Genomic DNA, 24,815 nt, shown 5'->3' with positions numbered 1-24,815 from the left:
GGTATGTTGCCTGCCCTGCCGGCGCGCCTGCAGCTCATACCTGCCCGGAAGTTCCCACCGAAGGGGTAGACCACAGTTAAACACCTCCTGACCAGATGAGATCGGCAGCATCCTAGAACCTTCGACCGCGAAGCTGCCAGACATCGAGGTATTTGAAGATGAGCACGCTCTCGCCGTATCCGTCATGTTGCGCGATTATTCGTATTTCGCTGTGTTCGTCAATTTTCTCTGAGCCCCCCGGGCTAAGTTTCATTCATACTGCCCTTGGGTGAGGCTTGCGAAGTTTATGTTCAACACTACCCGGTAGCGACCCTTCGGTCCGTAGAGTCTGATGTTGAAACGTTCGGCCGACTCATCTTGGCAGACGGAGCTTTGCGAGTTGCTCAAAACGCATCACGGAACATCCTCATCCGCCCCTTTTTCGGACCGGCGACTCAATTCCCATGGTTTTGCGATCGCCTCTTCCGCACAGCTTAATCAACTCATCTCCACGCTCGGGGATTCTTTGATGTTTTCCCGTCCGATCAGATGGGGCGTTTTACGATTTTGGAATCCGGCTTGGCTCCCGCCGTGCTCTCTTGCCCGATACTGGAACCCCGGCGGGCCCATCCCCACGTAGCGATCCCAACGGTGCCCTCCGAGGCTCCTGCTCGCGAACAGTCAAGCGTTCACGATGCGACCCTGCTCCACACGCCCACGCACGCTTCCCCGGAATGAGGGATTCTTGGCCGGCATTGTCCCTGAACTCGTGGATCTAAGAGCGGGGCATCTTGAGCCGCGTGCTCGCTTGTCGGCATTCCCGAGGCCGTTGCCACAATGCCTTTTTGACCTCGACAGCTATAAAGGCTGCTAAGATGGGCACTGGTCTCTCAGCGGAAGGACACAGCCGACACTCGCTCCAAAGTTGCCAAACAAGATGAAGTCTACTGTTGTCGCTGGCCTCTTCGCCACCGGCGCCGTTGCCCAAGGCGGCCCTTGGTCACAATGTGGGGGTAACAATTGGCAGGGCGCTACGACCTGTGTCTCGGGGTACACGTGCGTCTACGTGAACGACTGGTACCATCAGTGCCAGCCCGGTGCAGGTCCCACGACGACGCTGAGGACGTCTACGACCAAAACTACCTCCACGGCCGGAGCCACCAGCACCTCGCCTAGCAGGGGCAAGTTCAAGTGGTTCGGTGTCAACCACTCCAGCGCCGAGTTTGGGAAGGGCATCTTCCCTGGCACCTGGGGCAAGGACTTCATCTTCCCGTCGACCTCGTCAATCCAGGTATGCGATCAAGGAGCAGGCGAGAAAGACTGTTATGCTGACAGGCATCAGACTCACATCAACGATGGGTACAACACGTTCCGCGTGGCCTTCGCGATGGAGCGCCTTGTGCCCAACCAGCTGACCGGGAGCTTTGACGCCGGCTATCTCAAGAACCTGACCGACACGGTCAACTTCATCACCAGCAAGGGCTCTTACGCGATTCTCGACCCTCACAATTTCGGCCGATACTACGACAAGATCATCACGGACAAGGCCGCTTTTGGCTCCTTCTACACCAAGCTCGCCACTCAGTTCAAGTCCAACTCGCTCGTCGTCTTTGACACCAACAACGAGTACCACGACATGGACCAACAGCTGGTGTTTGACCTCAACCAGGCGGCCATCAACGCCATCCGCGCGGCGGGGGCCACCTCGCAGTACATCTTCGTCGAGGGCAACTCGTGGTCGGGGGCCTGGACATGGGCTCAGACAAACGACAACCTCAAGGGCCTGACGGATCCGCAGAACAAGATTGTGTACGAGATGCACCAATACCTCGACACGGACGGGTCCGGCACCAGCACGGCCTGCGTCAGCACCGACATTGGCGTCCAGCGCGTCCAGAGTGCCACCAACTGGCTCCGAGCTAACGGCAAGGTCGGCATGCTCGGCGAGTTTGCCGGCGGTGCCAACTCGGTCTGCAACCAGGCCGTCACCGGTCTGCTCGAGCACCTCAAGGCCAACAGCGACGTCTGGCTCGGAGCGTCCTGGTGGGCGGCGGGGCCCTGGTGGGGTGACTACATGTACAGCTTGTGAGTTTCTCCTCCATATTTATTTCTCCCCTTTTTCCTCCACATTTTCTATTTGTTTTTTCTTTGCTTTTTATCCTTTTCGGACATATCGTTCCCTGAGACACAAAGTGGCCAGAGAGTACAGACACTGACGCGCTTCTTTTAGCGAACCCCCCTCTGGCACGGGCTATGTCAACTACAACTCGCTGCTGAAGAAGTACGTTGCCTAAAACGGCATCCGTGATTCTGGTGGTGGTCGGGGGTTTCGGAACCCCAGCTCTGCCAAGACGGGAGCCTAGGCGGGAGCTTGCCGCTCCGACTCCGTGCATTGTCGGCTAAAGTGGAGTTTTTCGGCGGCCCGAATTTCTCGTTGAACTCTGAGAGCCGGAAGCAAGTGATTTGAGTCCCACATGGTGCTCAGGCTTGGTTGGCAGCGCTGCAATGCTTCCTTGTAACTATTCTTTTGCTATTTTTTCCTCTTAATACCAGATTTTGTACAAACTTCATAAATTACCATGCTCAAATTTGGCTGTCGTGTTATTTTGTGTGAACCTGGCCTTCGGTGCCAGACCGCGATACTTGCAACCCCCCTGACGCGTAGCATTTCACAGTCTGGGACTAGTTAGCTGCAAGCAAAGCTTCCGATTTGCTCAGTTCCAAGCCTTGTTGACCTGTTATGTGTCTGATGGCTGAGGACAACTGCCGTGTGCAATTTGAGCGGGAGTGGCAGACAATCTATTTCAGTTGCCATGTTCGGTTGCATGCATCCGACAAGCCATGAAGCTTGCTCAACCTCATTCCAAGCCAAGACAGGTAGTCAGGAAACGCGTGCGCCATTGCCTTGGCGCTTGCCCAATTCGGTCAACTTCAGCCCGAAGGTGGACTGTTCATCCCACTTCTGTCAATGCAAAACGAGTTGCCGGATTCCGAGAATATCCTCGATGGCGAGAGCGAATTCATCGAGTCTCGCAGGGCTTGCCGAAACAGCATGGCTAAAGACATCCCACAGGCTTTTCACCGATATCTGGACGAGAAGTCACCACCGGAAAAAGCTGGCCAAGCCACATCCAAGTTCCAGCAAAGTCTTGCCAGCCGCTGCGTGTTGGTAAACTGACCCAAAGTTTCCTGTCGGTGCTGGCCAATCCGGCAGGATTATGGCCAGTCTTATACCCTTCGCCCATCTCGCTTCCCCGCGTTCCGAATCTTGGAGCCGTTGGTTTCGACGACCAAATCAGCCCGAACCATCCGCGTTGCAACACAGCGTCGCATCGTGGCTCGGGAAATTCGCCGGCAGGTCCTGGGCGCAACGCCTCGTGCTTAGCCCACCGGGGCAACGGGAATTTCTTGCTAGCTCCCCTTGGAAGACCATAACACAAAGGTTAAACGTGGGGCGACATCACTCTCAAAGGAGCTGTTGAAATTTGAGAATCAAGGCCGCTCTGACAGCAAGGCACCATTCCCATTACCCCAGAATTGCCCAGCTGCAACACTGCGGGGGCCGTCAGCCTGCGATAGCCGTCCATCAACGGTTTGATCAGATCTGCTGCCGTGAATGGAGCACGCAGGGACGGTATATGTTCCCGCTGCCCCTGCCCTACCTCTCCGGATCTCGACGTTTAGCTTCGGTTTGCACATTTGGTGATGACCACCGCACCCTTACCGCCAGCGCCGAGCCCCGGTTTCGAGCGTCATTCTCACCTTTACAGGTGAGGACCCGGCCAAGATGGTGTGGGACACTAGTTGGTCCAACTCGACGTTTGGCAACTTCACGATCCCGCCGCCCAACTCGACACTGTGGCAGATCCCGCCAGATGCCGGGAGGTCCCTTCAGCCGGACATCATCGCCTGTGCTGTCGTAACGTTCCTTGCCGCCTCGACGTTTGTTGTTCTCCGGTTTTACACCAGGGGCTGGGTCAACCATGTGCTTGGAGCCTCGGATTGGTGTATCTTACCGGCTCTTGTAGGGAAAACTTTCCACTCGATTACAGGTACGCGACTGATCCTTCTCACAGCTTTGCGCTGCCGGCGTCACAGCAAGTTCACTTGAGCGTACGTCACCCCGATCATAGAACTCTTCCGCCACCGCAGCTGACTTGATACCAGAGGTGGCTCATGGCGCGGGGAAACACGCCTGGGAAACGGACCCGTTCAAGTTACCAGCATTCGAGAGGGTAAGTCGGCATCTCCGTGAGACAGTGGGGATGGTTGATGTCAAGTACATGATCATAACAATCATCGCAGGCTGCTTGGTATGGCATCCTATTCTACAATCTCAGCCTCACCCTCACGAGGATATCGATACTCCTATTGTACAAACGCATATTCAACTACGGCTGGATTAAGCGGGTCATCCAAATCGTGCTGGTCCTCATCGTCGCCAGCGGGATATGGCTGGTCGTCGCCGTCTGCACGGCGTGCATGCCGTTGCAGGCATTCTGGGACTGGTCACTGTATTTCACCACACGGGTTTACTGCCAACCTCCCAACCTGTGGTGGGCAAATGCGGCTCTCCACATCACCAGCGACCTGGTCATTATGGCGCTGCCGGTACGTGAACCCATGCTCTCCGTCGCCGAAGAACCCGCATCTGATCTTGGCAGATGCCGGTCCTGTCCTCCTTAAACCTGCCCCGAAGGCAGAAATATGCCATTGTGGGGCTCTTCGCCCTGGGCTTTGGGTATGTCGGTTTCTGCCCCCACACAGCGTCAGCTCGTCCTAACGCCATCTGTCTCCAAGTGTGTGCATCATTTCAGTAGTCCGCCTCGTTGCCCTAATCGACCTCACCGAACTTCAAGCATACGACGCGACCTACACAAGCGCCTACATGATCTATTGGACCACCGTCGAGGTCAACGCCGCCATCGCCTGCGCCTGCGTAATGACACTCAAGCCATTCATCCAGCGCGTCTTCCCGCGCTTGCTCTCCCCCAGCAAGGGTATCCGCGAGCCGACCCTGCAATGGATCACCCCGGTCAACAACGACAGCCACACGCGCAACTCTCTTCCTCCCGCCTCACCAACCAGCCCGCTACACAGGTACCAGAGCCGCGGAAGCAACACATCCACTCCCACCAACAAGAACCGCCGCAGCGGAAGCCTGCCGCACCTTTACGAATACGAAATGTCGCATCACTATCACCACCGCCGCCGCGGCCACCATCACGAGGACATGATGGAGAAATCCCGCTACTACCACAGCTTCACCCGCCACCCCAGCTCCAGCGACGCGGACGACGCCTACGACCTCGATCACGACCTCGACTTGGAAGCGCAGCGCACCTGCAGCAGCAGCATCACCACCACCACCACCGCCGCCGGCGACGGCGACGGGGACACAGGGGGCGCGGCAAGCAGCAGCGGAAGCGCAGGGAATTATGATGGTGATCACGGGGAGGATTGCAAAGCTCTTGACCCCGGAGCGGGAGGAGCGCTGAGGGCGCCGCCTCGGGCGCAATTGAGGCTGTCGATTCATGTGATGAGGGAGGTGGTTGTCGAGAGTGAGAGTATCACTGGTGCTTGGGGGGCTGGGAGGGAGGAGGTGCCGGCGCCGGTGGATGCTGCGAGGGAGGAGGGTGGGAATACAAAAGTGGTTCAAGTTGCCGGAGGCGGGCGGGAAGAGGACTTAAGGACAGTTTGAGGTGGAGTTCTCTGGCAATGAGCATCAATGATGGAGAGAAAAGGAGGATGAGGAAGGATGGCGGGTGGTTGAGTGATGCTTTTTGGGGTTTAGGATGGCCCTCCGTTTCGTTGATGACTCGATGTTCCACTGATACCCTGGGTGTCTCTTGCGGGGTTATGGTTACGGTCTCTACCGCTGCTGGGTTTTGGCGTTCAGTCGGGTAGGGGATAGTGGGCTTGGATATGACATGGAGCTGTGAAAAATGGACGCGTGATACCATTCTTGTTAATTAGTCTAGGTAGTTAGTAGGAAAGGAGACGGAGTTTGACAGATAATTAGACACTCGTTGTATATTCCGCTTAGGAGTAGGAATGGATGTTCCTCTGACTCTTGATGCCTTGCCCTATCCCTAAGCCAGCCCTTCCTTGCCCTTTACATCTGGCATTTATGAGCTTAGCATTCAATGGGAGTCAACAAAACTTGGTTCAATCACATCTGGCCAGCATCAAGTAGGGCCGACTTTTCAAGACGCTCAGGTAATACATATAGAGAAGACTCAGAATCACACATAACGCTTACAGCTTCATTGAGTCACGAATGGTACGGGGTCACTTGTTTCATCAAAATCAATGTCGATTCACCTCCGGAGGTGTTGCATCGCAGGCTCGGAGCGTGTCCTTGGATCGGTGACATGACCCCGGCGCAAGAACTGACCAGCTTTTGGTGGCTCGTTGTAATATTGCCAAGGTATATAGCTTAGGCGTCGCCATGTTTCCTCCGTTTGGTCTCTTACTAAGTGATTGATAATGACCCAGCCAACGAGTGCCACGGTGCCGGTTCGGTCCGCAACTGTTTCCATGTCAAGTATCATACTTCTAGGTTCTGCCAGTTCCAACATTGCAGAACACAGTGTAGGGGAATTCACATTCTTTGTTTCCGTGCTAGTGAATCCTCGTTGTAAATGGCGCTGCAAAGAAGGATACCCCCTATGTAGCTCTTGATCATGATGCCACACTCCTCAGCTAACCACCATTATCATGGGCTGGTAGGAATTGCCAGCTTTATCTGGACTGTTTTGGTGTGTTATCGTGAGAAAGTGGTGAACTCTTCTCGTTCTTTGAGCTGGGAGTAAGGTATAGGAGGTGGAAAGGAGACCAGGTACTTTCTGTACAGGAAGTCCATTTATTGCACTGCAGTGGTCAGTGGCGCCAGCAATGGAGGGGTGATGGTGAGCACTCCTAGATTCTAGCTAATTGGAGGGGTGAGAACAACACGTAAGGAAAAGGTTGATTGGATTGGTCCATGACACTCGGAGAAGGGCGTCCAAGGCCGAGTCAATGCATCATCAGTGAACATGGGAAGCTTATTTTATAAGAATGAGAGCCACTGACTTGTTGTCGTGTTGTCAGTCTTGAAGCTCGCATTGGGCTGCGGGCGCTGCTTGAGGCGCTGCTTGATTCAGTCCCACACCCCTACTTCGCGCGGGATCTGGCATCAAAGCGCTCCAGTGCTTTTTCACCCATTCTGGTTGTAGCTCCGTGGCCCACAATTCATATCTCCACACGTCATCTGAAGACATTATCTCGTGCCGCAGACGTGTCACCGTGAAGGTACAGAGTCGCTGGTCCGTCGCGGCTGTCCACGAGAGGCATCAAAGTTCCAGCCACGTTCATTCGGCAGGCGTTTGGCTCGCAAGTCCAGCCCGAGGAAGATATTGCGCTGCCATAAATAGGAGCGCTACTGTCAACGTCTGTGAACTTGCCGCATGCAATCACACGCTGGACATCAACAGCAAATATCTGGAGAACGCACCCGAACGCTTGGGCACAACTTGGCGGCGAACGGCATGTTGTGCTCTGGAAGGATTTTTAAGCTTAGAGCGGCCACAACGAATTAGCTGCCGGCCCGATCTTGTGACCGCCGACCCCTGAACTGCTGTACCGAGACCAGATGTCCAGTGGAAAGGCCAGACACAGACATGACGTCGCACCCAGACAATATCTTTGCGGAAATGAGCTCCGCCGGTGTCCTTTCAGTGCCCTGTACTCCGCACCGTAGGTAAAGCGGCGTCGTGGCCAGCCATTGCTGCAGCCCCTGCCTCGAAGGGGGGTTGACATCCAGGCACAGCACTACCCAAGAACAACCAGACTAACGGTGGAAGGGAGGACGGAACAACATGTGGTGTGACCGAGGCGTTGTGCTATCACTTTGACAATATACTCCGAGATTGTCTGCCGCATCTGCAGCTCAACGTGCATGGTAGCTCTCCACGTTGGCTCTTTCTCTCCCGGTTCAAGCTCCGTGGTCTGGCCTCGTTCCGAAGCACTCGACCCAATTTCCAGATCGTCTTGGCACGACAATGCCAGAAGTCTATGGGAGCTATTTTTGGACTTAATTTAGACTTTGGTTCTTGCCAATCCTGGCACCCGGATTCGCGGGTTGCAATTTGGATAAATTGCATAGCTCCGCACCCAGAGTTTTGACAACCTGAGAACTCGCGGAGAGGACATGGGTGGCGAAAAGAAGCAGCTATCGCGAGTCGAAGGCATCATGACCCTCGCCTCCGAGGGCCAGGTGTCGTGGCTGGGGATATAAAGAAGGTTACTAGCCCAGGAGCGCCCTTTGCCACGAAACATATCTTCAACCTGCACCAGACGACTACGTCAGATATTCCAGAGACATCACCTACGGTACCTACCCAAGCTTCTCCACCATCTAGTCGAAGTAGACACCACATCACAAACACACAACAAACACAACAATGGGCATCCTTTCTCACCTTGCTCTCGTCCTCACAGCGGCCTCGGCCGTGGCCGCCGAAGCCGCTACTCCGGGCTCGCCGCCCCAGATCACTAGCATCACTTACTCGGGCAACGGCTGCCAGAGGGACCCCAAGTTTTCGGGGAGCTTCAACGACCCGACAGTCACCTTCTATAACTTCGCGGCCTCCCTGCCCGGCGCCAACCAAACAGTCAACTGCCAGGTCCACCTGCAGGCCAAGGGGGCATCCCCGGGCTGGCAGGTAGCCCTCAAATCCAACGTCATCAAGGGCCACGTCGTGCTGGGGCCGGGCACCACGCTGACGCACTACACGACTGTGTTTTTCAGCCAGGACGCAGCCAAGCTGGTGGGTTTGACCTCCGAGTTGTTTCCCTTTTTTCCCCTTTCCAATCACACACTACTGGAAATTTGACCCTGACAATTGTGAAAAACCAGGACACTGTTTCAGGCTCCATCTCCAACAATGGCGAGAAAACGTACAACGAGGGCGTCACGCTCGTCGCCAAGGCCGACGCCAGCAAGGTGTGGTCACCGTGCACGGGCAGCGACGGCTACACGGGCATCATGAACATCAACTTCCGGGGCTCCCTGACTGGCGAGGGCAAGGCGTACTTTGAAGCGAATACCGAGGCGTGGGATGTCGAATGGAGGCGGTGCTGAGGGCCCTGCGGGGATGGGGCTCGGAAGTGTTGTGATTTTTGGCAGTAGAGTGCGGTTCCCTCGAGAAAAAGAAAGGAGCTCTAAAAGAGGTTTGGGAATGGAGTTGGTCTGTGTATATCTTCGTTGTTCAATCCACCTTAACCCCTCCACTGACAGCTGATTCTGGTGTTTCTTCTGGTCACATCGCCTGGAGCATGAATGCCGAAAATGAAGCAAGTGTGTTAGTGTGGGTCTGATTCTGTTACTTATCAATGATGGCTGGTGTTGAACTTTGGGTTGATGTGCATGACTGAAACTTGACGTACAGGACTCAAAAGCTGAAGAAGGCCGGGTTTGGCTGGCCCTCTGGTGTGCTTTCCTGACAGTGAGCCTGGCTCTTGCCGTGACGAAAAATCACCCATGGATGCCATGTGGCTAGCAACTCCTGCATTTAGTTTTTGTCCAGTCCGATCCATTTTCTTTGTGACCACATCGCTAGTTTAAGCTTGGATGCATTCCGAGTTCTTCATCGACAATGGAGTTCTTGTGACTCTCGTCAACTTGTTTACGTACCTTGGCTTTTTGGTGGTGTTCAGGAATTTGTTTCATTCTCCTCCTCAACTGGTCCTCTCTTCAACTTGGATAGCTCCCCCGTTCCACATGCAATAGCCGCCACCATACATCGTGCACGACCGCATGGTGTTTGGTTTCACGGTGCAAGCTCGAGAAGTGCGGTTTTAAGTTCGACTCTTTATGCATTGCCATTGTGTTGTTCTTACCTACTTTAGGAACTACCTTATGCCATGGAGTGATCAACGTCTCCCTCTCTGCGGTGAGTAATCAAGGATCAGGTTCAATTTGAACTCCAAGTCGCGACTTCCTGTACTGTACCAGTGATGTCAGACAATGTGAGATGGGATGGGAAGGACAGGTTCAGACCGTGCAAGAAGAAGGGAAGATACGGAATCCTATAAGGCCCCCGTTTCATCCTCTGCCCTCTTCTTTTCCGTCCTTCGCTTAAGTCTCATTTCCACGGACCGTTCACATGCCACGCTCTATGGGCCCCTGGTCACCTTGACACATCCAATGCCCACTACTCAGTCGGGTCAAACCTCACAATAGCAGCGCTGGCCCCGCCCTGACCAATGGTGGCATACAGCAATCCAGAATCCTGCGGCCGTCTGCCAAACGCAGTGGCAGTACTGATACCAGTCTCCGTACCGCTCAAATTCTCAGCAACAACCCTCTTAACCCCCGGCCCCGAAGAAGGCGCAGGACCAAACGTAACTTCGACAACCTCAACGTCATACATCGCCGCAATGTACGCCTTCCCTTTCCCAAAAGCATCCACCACGATCGAAAAGTCATCGATACTCTGATTTGTCGCCAGCACCTCAGCTGGACCCATTGCGACAGCGTCTGGGCCGACCGGAATCCGACTCAGAGTCGACGACAGGTGGTCCGCCCTGTAAATATACCCCTGCGCAGTCTTGATCCCGTTGATGCCCGTCAAGCCCGTAAGGGGCGTCGTGTAAGCGCCCGTCTCGACGTCCATCAGGTACACGATCTGAGCTACCGTGTCGCTGAGCAGGACGCGACCCTTTCCCCAGGCCGCGATGCCGTTGATAAAGCCCGCACTGGGCATCGCTGCGAGGAGGGAGACGGTGGGGGCGGCGTTACCGTTGGCGCTGAATTGGAGGGTCCAGACCTTGGCGCTGCCAGGTTCGATTTGCATGGGCGCGGGGATGTGTGAGCTGCCGAATACATAGGTTTCGAGGCAGGAGGCTTGCGGCCGTTCGTGCGGGGACACTTCGGCGATGCCCGTAAGGTTGAACGCGCCTTCGACGGAGACAAGGAGGCCGCCTTGGCCCGTGGCAGGGTCAATTTGCCAGATTTCGGGGGCGTCGCCGCGTGTGGCGAGGATCTTGCCGTTCGGGCGGACAGCGATGTTCTCGAACCACGAAGCTGGCTGCACGGGCCCAGGGAGGGTGAAGATTGGGACTGGGGCCGAGAGAGCGAGGATTGAGAGAGGAGAGAGCAGGAGCCCCGTTATTGGAGCAGCTTTCATTGTGAGATATTCAAAGTAGAATGACTAGAGTCGAAGAAGATATCGTGGCGATGGGCTCGCATAGCACAGGAATTTCAAGATTGCAGGTCTCGCAGAGTTCGTTCTTCTAAATGTCTCCTGCATTCCGCCGGAATTGATTTTGTGGCTCGACAATCCCCTGTACGTTAACCAACATAATGTAACCCTACTCGTATTCGCACTTCACTGAGCTACACGTTCCCAGCTATTAACGATTCTCCTACTCGCTCACAGAGCTGCTGGATACCTTAGGTGGTTGTGAAAGCCCTTAGGTGGTTGTGAAAGCAACTTGCCAACGCTCAGGCGTCTTAGATTGAAGTGCCAGTGAGACACTGACACATACTAGAATCGTGTTTCCCTCGGAACATGAGCTCGAGCTCCCCTACGACGAGCAAGCTCAGCACACCCTTGTTGCATTACACGACCGTACAGAGGGTATCTTGTTTCCAATCACCAGGGATGGATGAGACTCAGATCTTGTCACCACTATAGATGTGGAACAAAGAGGACTTACGTAGTCTTTCAGGGACTTCCTAACTCTAAGTTGTCATGCTTATGTTTCTAATTATGGCGACAGTTCGGCCAAACAGCAAACCACTACCTGATCACCTATTTAAACACCGGCAAAGCAAGCCAAAGCAAAGCAAATTGAACAAACTGAAACCAGACCAAGCCAAATCAGAGCAGACCAACCGTATACCATACCATGAAGGCCCAGACTTGGGAGACGTGGTCTGGGGAAGCCGAAGACAGAGTACCTGTAGTAAGGGGAAAACCGACAGAAAGGGCAACGGGATAAAGCCCGTCCTTTGCAGCTGAGTTCTTCTCCTCCCGATCGTTTACCGTACACCCAGCTCTCTGTCTCCGTGGAGGACTGCTCAAGTTTCAAAGCAGCTAGCCTAGAATCTGGCCCTCTGCCCATTTCTCTGAGAGGGCTCTCCGTTGCCTTGTGAACCCTGCTTCGCCTGCGTTCCGGAGGGTTGCTCCTGCGCTGCAGGAGCAAGTGGTAGTTGCTGCTGCGGCTACTACTGGGCCGGAAGCGCTCTCTGGTGTCTGGGAGGGAGTGTCACCACGATTATGCGGCGCCGTCTGAAGGTGTCTGAGCACCATTAGAAGCCGACGAAGGCTGTGTTGAGCCCTGTAGATGCTTCTGAGGCATAGAATCAACCAAGTTCCAGCAGAGAGAGCCGGCCTGGTTGCCGGTATCCAACCACACCAACCGGAAGCAGGTGTTTCCATTCCTCCCAAGTCCAATGGTTATCTCCCACTTCGGATGGCGAGGAATGACCATTTCAGGGAGGGGTTCTCCTTGGAAGGCATGTAGCGGATAACTCTTTCGCGGTCTTTTATCATCGAACCCTCCGAAGCCGTGCTGCTCAGTGTCGCAGAGGACGACATATACCCAAGCACCCGTGAAGGATCGGATGTGAAGGTTTCTGGTGTGGTCGAGAAACAAGACGCATTGTTTTCGGCGATAGCCGTCCCCGTTGCGGTTGTCGTTGCCGAGCCAGATATCGTTTTCCTCCTTGCCTGTACCGAGCGCTGCTAGCATTCCAGGCTGCTTCAGCTTGGAAGGTCGACTGGGACCGAAGATGAAGTAGGGGAAGTCCAGGAAACGTTTCGCAGGGCCTTTTCTGTGCGGCCGGTTCTCTTTCAGCGTCAGAACATCTTGGGCATCGCTTGAATTAGGCACGAGGCAAAAGAGAGGTTGGTTGTTCAAGTTGGACATATCGATACCGTGGTTGCCGGAGTGAACTAAATCGAGAAGGCAAGTTCATCGATGGATCCTGAAGGGGGCGAATGAAGGATTGGGGGGAAGAAAGCTTTTGTAGGAGCTGGGCTTGCGCGCAAGGGCAGAAGCACAGGCTGAACAAAACTGGCTGTTTGCAGGGGGGTGAGGCTAGGGAGTCTCGCGTTGTCTTTGACGGGGCATCTAACCACCACATCCTCAAGAAGCAACAGGTCAGAGGCAGTTGGCCGGGTTGATACTCCAGCGCGTGTCCATGGATGTTTCTTCATTGTCCGCTCTCGCTCTGCGGTTTTGGCACGGCCTCCTCGACAACTGCCCGTACAGAGATCCAAGGTCGCCTGGCTAGAGGGAAGCATAAGATCATCTTCGGCCCCCAATTTTCTCGGCTCCTCCGCATCCTGCTGTCACAGGATTTGGGCGGCCAGCCCAGCTGTGATAACCCCTTGCTGATAACCACCTGGTAAACCAGTGATAAATGTATACCGTTATATTTTTGGGCTTCTTCGTCAAGTGATCGCCAGTATACCTGGTAGCCATTACCCGACCACAGCTTGTGAGGCGCTGAAACATGAGATGCATCCTGTGTGCTGCTCGTAGGCGGCACGGTCATCTTAGCTCATCCCAAAATCTGAACCATGTCACATTGCCACGCTCTGCCGCTTCCATGCAAACTCCGATCAGTCCACCCGTTTCTGTGTCTCGAAATTCAGGCCACAGTTTTCCCTGATGCAGTTTCACCGGCATCAACGGCGCTGACGGGCAAACAGCATGCCAGAACGACAGGCGAAACCGTGCACAGCCTTAGAGCTCCTGCACCACCGTAGCTCTCGGCCGAGTGCATACTTGAGACATTTTCCTGGGCTCGACAACCCATCCCCAGTCTCAGCCACACCTCTGTGCTTTCAACCATATATTGCCCACACAGTCTGACGTCAGGCTTCACCTTCCCCAAGCTCTCCAGTACACCCTCGTTCGAACCCGTGACTACCGCCGACGGATCCATGGAAACTATCAAGCGGCCCAGGAACGGGAATCGCGCGCCTCAGGCGACGAACCAAGCTAAACGACATTTGGTTGGCGGTGACGGTGCAAGGAACCAGGGCAGGTCTGAGGAGGGATTACCCAACCCCAGGTCGGAGCCAAGGATGCCGTCTAGCTCGCTGCTGCTGTCAAAATCTGCTCCTGTCTTGCGAGTAGGCGCGCGGCAGAGGCGATATGGGAGGAATGTAAGGCATTCGCGCTACGCTTCAAAGCAATGGAAAGCAGGGACGAGACACGGCGGGTAACGGCTGCGAGAGGAGTGATGGCCGTGTAGTAAAAGGTTCTTGTGTGTGATTATGTTGCTGCGATGGCTAGCTCATGTGGCGTGCTTGTTTGCATCCAGCAGTTTTTTTAGAGCCGGTGGATCCGGGAGCCGGGTTCAGCGCCGCCCCCTCACCCAGGCTTTTGCCTTTTCGCTGTATATAAGATATCAATCCGGGTCAATGAAGTTGGATGCGTTGTGGCTTCAAAACGCTTCGGCATTTGACAGTTGGTGATACCGTCTGGTGTGGACCTGGCCTCCCGATCGTGCGACTGCGATGGGACAAATGGGGCCTCGCCCGTGATGGCGGTGACAACGTCCTTGTGGCACTGAATAGTTCCCCTTTCTCATCCACCCAGAAACACTGGTTGCCAGCCTTCAGCTCTAGCTCCGCATTGTGCACCGAAAAAGCGGGGAGAACGCATGCCTGCCTGTCGGCTATCGCTTGTCGAATGATGATTTGTCCAGATAAAGGTACGTCTCGTCACGTCCTGCTGTCGCGCCCGGAGAAATCCGCATTGCGTGACACAGACAGTTTTGGCCGATGGCGCACTAGGTGGCGGGCTGATAGGCATGTAATGGCCTTTTCGGCCCAGGAATCTGGTTGTTGGGACTCGGTAATCGCTGTCTCGCCGATCCAAAACTGCTTCCTCGACACGAGGCCAACACCCGGCATACCAAACGGTAGGGCCGATGTTTTTCAGGGGTTCCAAGAGTTCGGTTTGGCGCGGCGCCAAGCAGTTGCCGGCGGCGTTCCCCGTTTCTTCCACGTCCGCTTCGTTGACCGACGTTGGCCAGCAATTTCGGCTAGCATCTTGACCGTGGGAAAATGGAATAGAAAAAACTGTAAAGGGGAAATGGAAGTTTGGGCGAGATGGAGTCCGATTAAATTCGGGTGCAGGCATAGGTGAAAAGGAGCTGGACGGGAAGTTCCACTGCACAGCGAAACGGAAATCACGTCACAACCCAAAACCCCTGACAGCGGCAAAACGTATCCGAACCGGTCCGCTGCGTCATTACCCCGACGAATTAGCCTCAACTGTCGAAGTCATCAACCCAGATCCCAGGATGAAAGTCATTGTCACAGGATCCACCGGCCTGGTCGGCAGCAGTTTGGTGCGCCAGTGCATCGCCAGTGACCACATCACACGCGTCGTTGCTTTGTCCAGGAAGCCCCTGGAGCATGTCCAGAGTCCCAAACTCACCGTCATTCTCCATGACGATTTCTCTGTCTATCCGCCCGAATTAATCGCCCAGCTCACCGGGGCCGAGGGTTGTTTGTGGTGGGTTTCTCGTTCGTCCTCGTACCAGCGTAGCGCACGATTTCCTTGTACCATTGTACGATTCCTTTTACTAACAGTGAACAGGGCCATTGGCGGGCGAGCGAGCCAGTTCCCCGACCTCGACACCTACAAGAGGGTGCAGGTCGACTACGCCCTCGCCGCCGCAACGGCCTTCAGGGACCAGCTCGCGCCGCAGCTCCCTGAAGGCAAGCAGTTCCGCTTTGTGTTTTGCAGCGGCAAGTTTGCCGAATGGGACCAGAGCAAGCCGCTGCATTTTATGGCCGATACACGCCGAGTCAAGGTATGTATCTGAACGGTGTACTTGTATGATATTTTAGCTGGTGTTTCTGTGCATCAGGCTGGATCTGACGGTGTCAACCATCACAGGGACAGGTGGAGCAGGGGTTGTGCGGGATTGCAGACGCCGACACGACCAAGCGTTTTGTCGTCTACTGTGCTCGGCCCAGCGGCATCCTCCCTGCGGACGCCAGCCTCGCCGCCAGACTCTCGGGCCGGCTGTATGGGGCCATCGGCGTGGATCATCTCGCAAAGGCCCTCATTCCAATTCTCCTCGAGGGCTCCAAGGAACGAATCATCGAGAATGAGGCCCTTCTTTCGCTCTGATTGAGTGTCAAGGATGTTGTGTGTTCTTTACCCTAGTAGTCTCGAAGCTCGATTTGGGGTTCTTGCATCAGACTTGGCTGGTTTGGATCTGTCTGATTGGATTGACTGCCTCTGAAATGGAGGCACAGCGCGAATCATGCGGATGAGAAGGGGCTGTTACTTCGGACTGTTGAACCCTCAGGTGATTGGTATGCCCTGTCACCCACTTCCTTGTGAGCGTGCTGATTAGAGACCCGTCAACTTCCTCGGAGATGTCACCTGAAGCTGGCGGAAACCCACAGGTCCTCTATCATGCTTGATGTCATATGAAATCAAAACCTGTAGTATTCAATGAGAGGCATCATGCATGCTCACCTGATGTCAATCATCTCTCCGGCAAAGAGACCTAACTCGTTCCACCTCCTCCCTGGTTGCCTTCCGTAGCTAAGGTAGTATCTCTCAATACAGGCAGAAGGTGGCGATGGTACTGTTCACAGTTAGTTACTCGTGCATCTGCCGACGAGGCCAGGCATGCAAGCATTACCTAGTTAGTAACCAATAGCCTGGACCTCTCTAACCAGGTGTGAATTCGTGACGGCTAGATCTGCCAAGGTATCGACAGGCTCCAAAGTCGATCACATTTGTCTCGACGTTCGTTGCTGGTGCAAGATGAGGGACAGCAAACAAAGGAAGCCAAAGACCCAGTGTTGCCATGGAGGTCTGACAGGGCATGGCCAGTGACGTGTCAGAGGACCAACCTTTCAGGCTGGCAAAGCATTCTGCACGTCGTCGACGACTCTGGTTGGTTGCTCGCTTGCTTTAAGAATAATGGCTGGCGTTGACTGGTACAGATGGGGAAAAATGGGGGAAAATGGGAATGCCATACCTTACTTGGCAAGGCTTGCATTGGAAACAATGTTAGGCCGATTCCACGTCTCATCGTCCTACGATCGTGGCATGCTTGTGTGAGGTACCTATGTGAATAGACACCTCTTCACCTCCCTGCATGGATGCAGCGACAGATTGGCCGGCTGTACTGTGCCTGATCGGCAGCACGCAGGTTGCAGGAGCCGGTGAGATGGGTGAGGTAAGATTCACATGGCAGGGAGTCCGGGACGCAGATCGAACCTCGAGGTTCAAGAACTGTGCCTTGGCACAGCCCAGATGCCAACTCACACTAGTGCGATGACGATCAAAGCCTCCAACCCCATCCCGTTCCCAACGCCGTGCATGTGCTCCTGGGGCCCTTGGAGCTTGCCGGGCCAGCTTGTTGGTACCTTGGTGATTGAGTTGTTTCCAACATGAGTTTGAGTGAGATCTGCGCAATTGGCAGGCCTGCGTTATTGAAGCTTGGCTCAGGATTGTATCCTTTTTCCTCGGGCTTCGGGTGCAGCCAAGTTTCTCGGGGATGCTTCCGGGGAGATCTGTTTTCTGCTAAGGTTAATTTAGCGTTGTGGAGTTGTGATGCGGAGTTTCCCGACAGCCCCAACCCATTTCCGGGTTTCCCAGGACGGGAAGCCGACCAGCGGTTGGTTAGCGAAAGCGATTCATGCTGTACAGAAAACTAGCAAAAGGAACCTTGCACTGCAGCATCTCAGACTTTTGCGCCGGTCCTTGAGTGGACGTTTTGCAGGTGAGGCAGGGTATTCACCGAACTCCACGAAGAACCAACCAGCATTGCGGGGTCCGGAGTTCAATCCGGTTCGGCATGTGTTCGATTTTTCGGCCCGATCGAAGTGTTGTTTCTTCTGTGACGGGTCGATGTTGGCTGCATCCCCGGCAACGCAGCAAAGATTCGTGGCAGCCAATCGCAGCATTCTCACTTGCCCGGACTGCCGGGCCTGCAGGCACAAGGTTTGCGACGCCTTGCGGCCGTTTTTTTCTGTCATTTTTGCGCGGGCCCCGTCACTTCATGGATGTTCAGTTCGCCCTAACTGAAGCCAAGCCAGATTCCGGCGACATGTTGTCCAAAACGGGATGTCAATCTCACCCCCTTGACTGGCTTTTTCTGTTGCCGCTGCCGGCGGCAAATCGCGCTCCAATGAGCTCGATCAATCGTGCCGCGTCTCTTCTTTCCGCACAAAACCCGAGTCACAGAGGTACCAACACTTAGCAACTTCAGCTGGAGAGAGTCGGCCGTCACCCGCCAACATGGGTACCGAGCTGATTGGGTAACAGAGCCGAATACACCCACACCAGGTCTTGCGATCCGGCGGCACCCTGTGAACACCCCCGGATCTCAAGAGGGACGTCGCATGAGAAAACCTCGTCCAGCTCTCACTGTCTTGTGTGGCTGCTTGTTCTTTATGTCTATTATTATTACAATTAAGAGAGCCCATATTGTCTCAAGCAAGGCTGGGCTGCTGGGACAGCTCTTCCATTCTGGTGTTTTTTTTATTAATATTGCTACCCCGCCTGCTCTCTGCCTTGGTAGCTATTCCAGGCCGTCCGCCCATCTCCGCGTCTCTCCCAAGGCAAACCCGCCCAACTCGACCCCACCACCTTCGCTTGTCCCCAGCCGGGGACTCTTAAAACACAACGTCCCTTCACTATCAAGTCACTTTGCATCCTCCCATCCAACCAACGCCAACATCACGCACACTCCTGCACCATGCATTCTTCAAGACAGCCTGCGCAAAAGGGCCCAGATGGATCCCCAATGGAGCTCGCGCTCCAAGCTTCCGAGTTGCTCCTATCCATGACACAAATACACCAGAACCCACAATCCGAATCCGACCAAGAAGACTTGGACCAACAAGGCACCTTGTCGCCCCCACTCATGCACTTCCCCCACTGCCGCCTCGAAGTGGCCGACTTCCCGCTCGACAACGCGGCGTCGACGACAAGCCAGGGTAAGCTGGAGCAGGTCGCCCTGCCCGGGCCCCTCGTCCGCACCTTCCTCTCTCGCTTCGAGAGCGAGCAGTTGCTTGTATTTTCCGAGGCAGGCGGACCCCACTCAGCATCACCACCATCACCATCACCATCACCATCACCATCACCGACCACATCATCATCAAACACGTCCTCCACGGCAAAGCCCAGCGAGAGGAGGGTGCAAGTACAGCGGCACTTTGACGACGGCGACGACTGGGTCTTTTCGCGCTGCCTGCTGGCCGACTTCACCGGCTTCCGCGACGACGAGGCCGAGGTGCTCTCGGCACAGGGCAGGCTGTGCTGCTGGGCCAGCGTGGTGCTGCAGCCTCAACAGCGGCCGAGGGAACAGCAGCAGCGACAACAGCATGAGGGGCTGGGGCAGGTACAAGGGAAGTGGGAGCTGGGGTTCGTCGTCCATCGGGTCGGAGTGAGGGATCCCGAGACTGGGTGGTGCGAGTGTTTCTGATGCACGCATATTATTGGGGGTGTGTGGGAGTACTGCAGTCATGGGCATGCTTTCTGAGTTTTCGTTTTTCTGGTTTGCTTGGTATGGGGAAGGGCATGAGCCACGGTTTGGTGTATTATTCTGGGGTCTGTGTTGACTACCGGGGCTTATGCTTCTGGCGTTTCTAGTCCGGTTCGGATGTTGGTTATGGCTTCTGAAAGGTGACACGACTTTTTGGCGAAGGCATGGTTGCACGGAAGGGGAAGGGACGCCATGGTCACTGGAGTCCTGCGGCGTTGTTCTGGTCTTCCTGTCTCTCGGATGACTACCGAGGTGTGTGTTGTTTAGTGTGTCCGTCCGGGACCTGGGCTCTGCTCTTTTGATGTCCCTGTCCTTGCTGTATCAAATATCCCACGCAATCTCACTCAACCAGTGGTTGCCGAAAGTCCTCGGACAATCCTCCGGTTCTTCTTCATTCATGGACATTGCCAGCTCGTCTTGTCCACCCAGTCAGCAAGGTCCCAACCTCGATTGGCCGAGCCAGACAGGGCAGTCGGTTGAAGGTGCCGGGTTTCGCACGGATATTGTACCCTACCCCTCCAACCCACTACCATAATAACGACCCTGCAGGTTCATTCCCTCCGTGCTACCCACGGATTGGCAGTCACCTCAGATACCCTGGCGATAAGCTTCCTGGACCATGCAATTCTACCCAATCAGCCCTCACGATGGTCAATGCAACTGCCGTTGCATGATCGTGGAGCCCTAGCCAGCATCGTGTTCGGCTGTCTCGGGCTTTTTACACAGTGCCTGCCCATCATAATCCGGTGCATATTTGGCAGATAAGCACAGTGAAGCCGAAAGGGCTCGTGATGCCAACCACTTACTGTGTAACAGTTACCGAGCTCTGCCGCAGCCCGTCAGCTGATGTTCGGTTACACAGCATATCCAGCTTGGGGTCCAACACGCCAGGTCCAAGGACTTTCAGCGTCTCCGTGCCGCCGCTGTACTGCTGCTACAAGGTGCCGATGGTGGATTATGTTACACAGAGATAAGTGTGAGCCATCATCCAACGACAATCTCCGAGACTTGTTAGTGTACCAGTGGGCGAAGATGAAGGATGAATCGTGGGACTTGGCCTGGCCGTTTTGCCTGGACCGCTGGTGTTTGGGACTGGCACCCCAGAACTGAGACCATTGGCCACACTGTTGGGCAGGAGTCCTCTTCAAGGAGCTGGAGTCGTTGAGCCTCATGTTAAAAGGGGGCAGTCGAGAGGATGATTTTCGCATAGTACCAAGAATTGACCCCGACTTACAGATGCCACAGACCGGTCATGCCATAAGAGGGTTCCCAACTGCCGTCTTAGCGTGTGTGACGGATGCACGTCTGTGACAGACACGGCGCGAGGACTGTGGCCAAAACACTGCAATGTCATCCATCCAATTAACATCTAGCAACAAGCGGAAGAAATGTCGGTCTATAGGTAATGTAATGTATCCATCAGCCCAAATCCTAACTTGAGACGGACCCATTCCATGGCGAGTCGTCGGTCGTAGCGCCCGGCGCTGGAGGCAACGTCCCACATCCAGGGCTTGCGCCGAGGAAAGCCGAAGAGGCCCCTACGCTGGTGAGCTGCTAAGGAAGTAGCGGAAAGGAAGGCAGAACTTACAACCAATAGTTGATGGCAACAACGATGACACTTAGGTCGCCGTTCCCGCGGCTCTAGTGGATCAAGCTAGCCGGGTTGACCTCGTCCTTGGATCCCTCGACGTAGGCGCCTCCGTGAATCCAAACCAGGACGGGCACCGGTTTTGCCGGTATCCCCGCGGTCTGCGCATCGAACAGGGCCTTGGAACCGTGACATCCAGCAGCAGGCAATCCTCAGATTAGACCACGGAAGTCTGGTGCGGCGGCCCAGATGGAGGCGGAACTCCCCTGCTACCAAGGTTTCGATGACGGGCGGCAGCGAGACTGAAACCAGACTGTGCTTGCCTGGGGACGGACAGCCGGTGTAGTGCCATGGTTGACGGTCCGGTTGACGCTGAGACGGGGGATGGGAATGCGGAAGCGGAGTTTGCCCACCGGGGGGTCCCGGGCTATGGAATGTACTTGAAGTTGTAGTGCTCGCCAGTTGCCTGAGCCAGGCTATCATCAGCGTGGACTGAAGGACTTTACGTGCGTTGTTTGTCGTCTCATGTTCGAACAGTTGTGTTTTGCGAATGGTTCTGCCGAGGTTGAGGACGGGCAGATTTCATTGCGCTCTTACGCCATCCACGGTCGCCCGGAAAAGCGACAAAGCGCAAAGGGAGGAAGCTGACCATATCATACGCTCGCAGACACTGCTACTGTTACCGCTTTGCTTATGTAAGTAAGCCTTGGCCATCTCGGAGCTGGCCTCTTTCTGGGCGCCTGAATGTTTGTGCGGAAAGCAGAAATGCAAGCCCAATGCTTTGAAACAAGGTGGAGGCCACGATGTGATGTAGACGGATTTGAATAAGGTACGCGGTCAGGCCCTGCCATAACCATCCTTGAGCTTGTACCAACTTTGACCCTCAAAGATCAGGGCAGCCGTGCATAGGCCTTGGAGGGCGTCACTATGTAGGCCCCTCGTTGGATCTGGTTCTCTAAGTCATCCATCTCGCACCCCTCCGAGTCAGTGCCGCGGACGTCGTCCACTCTGGCAACTTGAAAGGAGGCGCTTCCGTGCTTGACTCGAGGGCCATGGACGCTGGCTGCCGTCCCCGACGCCGGATCAATGTAACCAAGCGTCCTGGGAGTTCCCATGTAACTCGACTTGAGTAAGTTTGGAAACAGTCGAACAATGAGAGGCTTCAAGGTGGTCAGACACGCGCAGATAATGGCCAAATTGACCTCGACAGAACCCCAGATGCTGAGAGTGGCCAGGTTGTATGTCTTGTCGGAGAAATCCATCGAGCTCACTGCCACGATCCGTATGACGGAGATGAGGCAGGCCCTGTTGACTGCGTCAGTAACACGAAGCCATGTACATACGAAGAATTAGACAACACGGTTCGGCGCACTGTACATACACGAATCCCACACAAAAGACAACCATCAAGCCAATCTTTTGCCGCATGGAAAGTTTAAGCCTGATGACGAAGGGGATGGGCAGGGCGAAGATGATGAAGTCGGTGATGATGTGGGCATAAGAGTTTCCCACTTTGACATTCATATCGATACATTTGCCGTCGATCGTCTTGTCCCACACGGCTGCGAGCGGAATGCAGTCGATGAAGGACGTGATGATGACCCATATGCTGCAGGCGACGACGGTGGCCAAGACGACGAAGGTGCAGATGCGTGCCCAGCCGAGGGCTAAGAAGCGTCGGTACAGCAGCAAGATGGATATCTTGGTGCACGAGAGGCCTGTGGCGTAGAGGAGAAATGTGTACCACTCTTCCTGGATGCGTAATCGGGCGCGTCAGTGGCTTGTTGGGACGTCTCACTGGCTGCCACTGCTCTCTTACCAAGCGGTATTTGGAGAGGTCATCGTCAGTGACCAGCCAAACATGCCGACCGAGGCCGAAGTGCGTCTCTGGACGTGGCAGTGTCAGTGGAGTTTTGGACAAACTAGATTCCGGGTGAACGGACGCCTGATATATCCAACACTGACGCCGAGTGACAGAATCTGTCATGGAGACGTGTCAGTCTGGCCAGCCATGTCGGCGATCTGAAGCTCCACACACCAGGGCGGCGAGAATCACGCAGTCGTCGGCGCCCAGGATGTTGAGCAAGACTTTGCGGGTGTAGAAGCGGAGAAGCACGGTGATGGTACTGAGACTCAGCATCACGACTGAGGCCGCGATGACAGAGTTCTGCCGGCTGGGCTCATGGGCCGCGTTTGGCGTGTCCATGGTTCCGCGACAGCCATGTGGCTGCCTCGCCAAACCGGGAGGGGAACAGGGTCGACAGTCTTCCAAGGAGAGGTCCGAAGTGATAATGGGCCGCAACTTGGGGTCCTCTATGATTGTCAGGCTGCCAGGTCGTGTCCTATTAGTTTGGTATCGTTGTTGATTCATCAGTGTTCACCTCCTTTTTCTTCGCCCGCTCTCAGGCTCGCTCCATTTCCCTCCTTTCCCCATTCCGCCACCTCCTCCATCTGCCTCCATCTCCCCTCCCACACCAGAATCGGAAACACGTTTGTTTGCGAGCTGAGCGCGCACGGACATTGGAGACGGGAAACACCCACTGCTAATGCAGGCTGTTCCCGGAGCGGAATGTCGGTCTTGGCGGGCGGCAAATCGTTGTGTGCGCACTACGGTGTGACATGAAATAATACAGATCCGTATTTCAATTCTATCCTAAGCCCTTCGATTGATGTTTATTATTTCTAGAGCCTCTGAATTTCATGTAAATTGGGTGACTAAGCTAGGATTAGTTGGCATTTTCTAAAGAGTTGCAAAGCTAAGATATCTAGAAATTTACTCAATTTAGACATAAAATGTAGTTAATTAAGGATATCTCTGTGAAATATACCGTTATATTTATAGTAGTAGCTAGTTGTAAGGTGATACACACAGGCTCACCAAGGAAGATGCACCGAATCCGCAACGAGAAGCAGGTAAGATGACTAAGTACCACTTGACCAATTGACTGATCCCTGTTGAACTGAGTGGGTTCCTTGGCACCAAGATTCACGGACTGAGCACTGATGTTCAATGCGAGATGCTCAGTCAACACAGATCCATCACAATGACGCAGTTCCTGACATAAACGCCATATCATAGCACACTGTCTCTATATAAGGGGGGTTAATTCCCCTGGGAGGCACACTAACCCACTATCTTGATCCTTCATTTGTGTGGTCACTCTGGAATCGTGACTCCAATTCAAGCTTCGTTTCATACCTCAATCTGTTCAATACCATTTGGTAGATCTAAGCTTACTTGAGCATGTAACTGTTGGCTGCCCAACAATCCCTGAGAGAAGGAAGTTCCAAGTTTTAATATGAGTCTCCCGCTCTCTAGATATCCTCCTTCTGTTGCCAGTCATATCGCTTCGCCGTGAAATCCACAGTGTCTCGCCTGCTAATAGCCTAAGTATAGAGCTCATAGTAGAGGCCGTGACACTAGTATATCAAGGCAATATAACGTAGAAATATATAATTAACGTGGTTATTCAGTTAACCTTCTATAACTTACTAGATTAGTAAAATACATAAATAAGTAGCTAACTATAGAGTAAAGAAACTAATCTTATTTTTATGTAGTTTAGTTAGCCCTAACTTGAGTATTGTACGAACGAACCATATATCGAGGCCTGGTGGGGCGACGGAAGCCAATGAAGAGGCGTAACACCAGGGGAAAGCTGAGGTGGGGCCTGCAAGAGGGATCACCGCCAAGGAAGTGAGCGCGGTGAGCGGCTCACC

The 24,815-nt window shown here is 54.4% G+C and overlaps 11 protein-coding genes across 11 annotated transcripts; 7 read left to right on the top strand and 4 right to left on the bottom strand.

Annotated features, from left to right (window-relative positions):
* The first annotated feature begins 494 nt into the window (after nucleotides 1-494).
* On the top strand, nucleotides 495-2,469 carry N657DRAFT_639607 (glycoside hydrolase family 5 protein). Its single transcript, XM_062791801.1, has 3 exons — nucleotides 495-1,270; nucleotides 1,322-2,064; nucleotides 2,210-2,469. Exons 1-3 carry the CDS (start codon nucleotides 917-919, stop codon nucleotides 2,271-2,273), a joined length of 1,161 nt encoding a protein of 386 aa, XP_062652830.1. The 5' UTR covers nucleotides 495-916; the 3' UTR covers nucleotides 2,274-2,469.
* Nucleotides 2,470-3,766: 1,297 nt separating this feature from the next.
* Nucleotides 3,767-5,680, top strand: N657DRAFT_676740 (uncharacterized protein; the record flags this gene model as incomplete). The annotated part of the gene is made up of 6 exons (XM_062795918.1): nucleotides 3,767-4,003; nucleotides 4,056-4,092; nucleotides 4,147-4,214; nucleotides 4,285-4,590; nucleotides 4,644-4,720; nucleotides 4,780-5,680. 6 exons carry the CDS (start codon nucleotides 3,767-3,769, stop codon nucleotides 5,678-5,680), a joined length of 1,626 nt encoding a protein of 541 aa, XP_062652829.1.
* Nucleotides 5,681-8,074: 2,394 nt separating this feature from the next.
* On the top strand, nucleotides 8,075-9,479 carry N657DRAFT_639604 (uncharacterized protein). Its single transcript, XM_062791800.1, has 2 exons — nucleotides 8,075-8,789; nucleotides 8,879-9,479. Exons 1-2 carry the CDS (start codon nucleotides 8,424-8,426, stop codon nucleotides 9,101-9,103), a joined length of 591 nt encoding a protein of 196 aa, XP_062652828.1. The 5' UTR covers nucleotides 8,075-8,423; the 3' UTR covers nucleotides 9,104-9,479.
* A 397-nt stretch (nucleotides 9,480-9,876) lies between these two features.
* N657DRAFT_639603 (uncharacterized protein) lies at nucleotides 9,877-11,261 on the bottom strand. Its single transcript, XM_062791799.1, has one exon. The coding sequence runs from the start codon at nucleotides 11,148-11,150 to the stop codon at nucleotides 10,176-10,178; it is 975 nt and encodes a 324-aa protein (XP_062652827.1). The 5' UTR covers nucleotides 11,151-11,261; the 3' UTR covers nucleotides 9,877-10,175.
* Nucleotides 11,262-11,388: 127 nt separating this feature from the next.
* N657DRAFT_668148 (uncharacterized protein) lies at nucleotides 11,389-12,997 on the bottom strand (the record flags this gene model as incomplete). Its single annotated transcript, XM_062795436.1, has 6 exons — nucleotides 12,501-12,997; nucleotides 12,012-12,221; nucleotides 11,874-11,926; nucleotides 11,683-11,697; nucleotides 11,512-11,550; nucleotides 11,389-11,415 (listed from the first exon to the last, which is right to left on the bottom strand). The coding sequence occupies exons 1-6, from the start codon at nucleotides 12,895-12,897 to the stop codon at nucleotides 11,389-11,391; spliced, it is 741 nt and encodes a 246-aa protein (XP_062652826.1). The 5' UTR covers nucleotides 12,898-12,997.
* Nucleotides 12,998-14,166: 1,169 nt separating this feature from the next.
* Nucleotides 14,167-15,353, top strand: N657DRAFT_51120 (uncharacterized protein). The gene has a single exon (XM_062787717.1). It carries the CDS (start codon nucleotides 14,413-14,415, stop codon nucleotides 15,130-15,132), a length of 720 nt encoding a protein of 239 aa, XP_062652825.1. The 5' UTR covers nucleotides 14,167-14,412; the 3' UTR covers nucleotides 15,133-15,353.
* N657DRAFT_630027 (uncharacterized protein) lies at nucleotides 15,290-16,128 on the top strand (the record flags this gene model as incomplete). Its single annotated transcript, XM_062790947.1, has 3 exons — nucleotides 15,290-15,504; nucleotides 15,589-15,805; nucleotides 15,892-16,128. The coding sequence occupies 3 exons, from the start codon at nucleotides 15,290-15,292 to the stop codon at nucleotides 16,126-16,128; spliced, it is 669 nt and encodes a 222-aa protein (XP_062652824.1).
* Nucleotides 16,129-17,492: 1,364 nt separating this feature from the next.
* On the top strand, nucleotides 17,493-18,469 carry N657DRAFT_51145 (uncharacterized protein). Its single transcript, XM_062787719.1, has 2 exons — nucleotides 17,493-17,961; nucleotides 18,053-18,469. Exons 1-2 carry the CDS (start codon nucleotides 17,572-17,574, stop codon nucleotides 18,218-18,220), a joined length of 558 nt encoding a protein of 185 aa, XP_062652823.1. The 5' UTR covers nucleotides 17,493-17,571; the 3' UTR covers nucleotides 18,221-18,469.
* A 249-nt stretch (nucleotides 18,470-18,718) lies between these two features.
* N657DRAFT_676736 (uncharacterized protein) lies at nucleotides 18,719-19,447 on the top strand (the record flags this gene model as incomplete). Its single annotated transcript, XM_062795917.1, has 1 exon — nucleotides 18,719-19,447. The coding sequence occupies one exon, from the start codon at nucleotides 18,719-18,721 to the stop codon at nucleotides 19,445-19,447; it is 729 nt and encodes a 242-aa protein (XP_062652822.1).
* Nucleotides 19,448-20,842: 1,395 nt separating this feature from the next.
* N657DRAFT_51330 (uncharacterized protein) lies at nucleotides 20,843-21,781 on the bottom strand. The gene is made up of 2 exons (XM_062787720.1): nucleotides 21,096-21,781; nucleotides 20,843-20,903 (listed from the first exon to the last, which is right to left on the bottom strand). Exon 1 carries the CDS (start codon nucleotides 21,576-21,578, stop codon nucleotides 21,162-21,164), a length of 417 nt encoding a protein of 138 aa, XP_062652821.1. The 5' UTR covers nucleotides 21,579-21,781; the 3' UTR covers nucleotides 20,843-20,903; nucleotides 21,096-21,161.
* On the bottom strand, nucleotides 21,782-23,517 carry N657DRAFT_51133 (uncharacterized protein). The gene is made up of 6 exons (XM_062787718.1): nucleotides 23,477-23,517; nucleotides 23,134-23,406; nucleotides 23,039-23,075; nucleotides 22,915-22,982; nucleotides 22,477-22,847; nucleotides 21,782-22,400 (listed from the first exon to the last, which is right to left on the bottom strand). The coding sequence occupies exons 2-6, from the start codon at nucleotides 23,299-23,301 to the stop codon at nucleotides 21,986-21,988; spliced, it is 1,059 nt and encodes a 352-aa protein (XP_062652820.1). The 5' UTR covers nucleotides 23,302-23,406; nucleotides 23,477-23,517; the 3' UTR covers nucleotides 21,782-21,985.
* Between the last annotated feature and the right edge of the window lie 1,298 nt (nucleotides 23,518-24,815).

This window comes from Parathielavia appendiculata (assembly GCF_033297405.1).
Source record: "Parathielavia appendiculata strain CBS 731.68 unplaced genomic scaffold N657scaffold_1, whole genome shotgun sequence".
In the NCBI taxonomy this organism is placed as follows: domain Eukaryota; kingdom Fungi; phylum Ascomycota; class Sordariomycetes; order Sordariales; family Chaetomiaceae; genus Parathielavia; species Parathielavia appendiculata.
Note: the sequence above shows the minus strand (reverse complement) of the source record. Positions and strands in the feature narration are given on the sequence as shown.

Excerpts from the sequence above, each read along its gene's own strand:
- N657DRAFT_639607 (XM_062791801.1), top strand. The coding sequence starts at position 917 with ATGAAGTCTACTGTTGTCGCTGGCCTCTTCGCCACCGGCGCCGTTGCC. Across the intron at positions 1,271-1,321 it reads CGTCGACCTCGTCAATCCAG|ACTCACATCAACGATGGGTA; the intron begins GTATGCGATCAA and ends GACAGGCATCAG. Across the intron at positions 2,065-2,209 it reads GGTGACTACATGTACAGCTT|CGAACCCCCCTCTGGCACGG; the intron begins GTGAGTTTCTCC and ends CGCTTCTTTTAG.
- N657DRAFT_639604 (XM_062791800.1), top strand. The coding sequence starts at position 8,424 with ATGGGCATCCTTTCTCACCTTGCTCTCGTCCTCACAGCGGCCTCGGCC. Across the intron at positions 8,790-8,878 it reads GCCAGGACGCAGCCAAGCTG|GACACTGTTTCAGGCTCCAT; the intron begins GTGGGTTTGACC and ends GTGAAAAACCAG.
- N657DRAFT_639603 (XM_062791799.1), bottom strand. The coding sequence starts at position 11,150 with ATGAAAGCTGCTCCAATAACGGGGCTCCTGCTCTCTCCTCTCTCAATC.
- N657DRAFT_51120 (XM_062787717.1), top strand. The coding sequence starts at position 14,413 with ATGCGTTGTGGCTTCAAAACGCTTCGGCATTTGACAGTTGGTGATACC.
- N657DRAFT_51145 (XM_062787719.1), top strand. The coding sequence starts at position 17,572 with ATGCGGAGTTTCCCGACAGCCCCAACCCATTTCCGGGTTTCCCAGGAC. Across the intron at positions 17,962-18,052 it reads GCCGGGCCTGCAGGCACAAG|CCAGATTCCGGCGACATGTT; the intron begins GTTTGCGACGCC and ends ACTGAAGCCAAG.
- N657DRAFT_51330 (XM_062787720.1), bottom strand. The coding sequence starts at position 21,578 with ATGATAGCCTGGCTCAGGCAACTGGCGAGCACTACAACTTCAAGTACA.
- N657DRAFT_51133 (XM_062787718.1), bottom strand. The coding sequence starts at position 23,301 with ATGGACACGCCAAACGCGGCCCATGAGCCCAGCCGGCAGAACTCTGTC. Across the intron at positions 22,848-22,914 it reads ACCTCTCCAAATACCGCTTG|GAAGAGTGGTACACATTTCT; the intron begins GTAAGAGAGCAG and ends TTACGCATCCAG. Across the intron at positions 22,401-22,476 it reads GTCTTTTGTGTGGGATTCGT|GGCCTGCCTCATCTCCGTCA; the intron begins GTATGTACAGTG and ends CGCAGTCAACAG.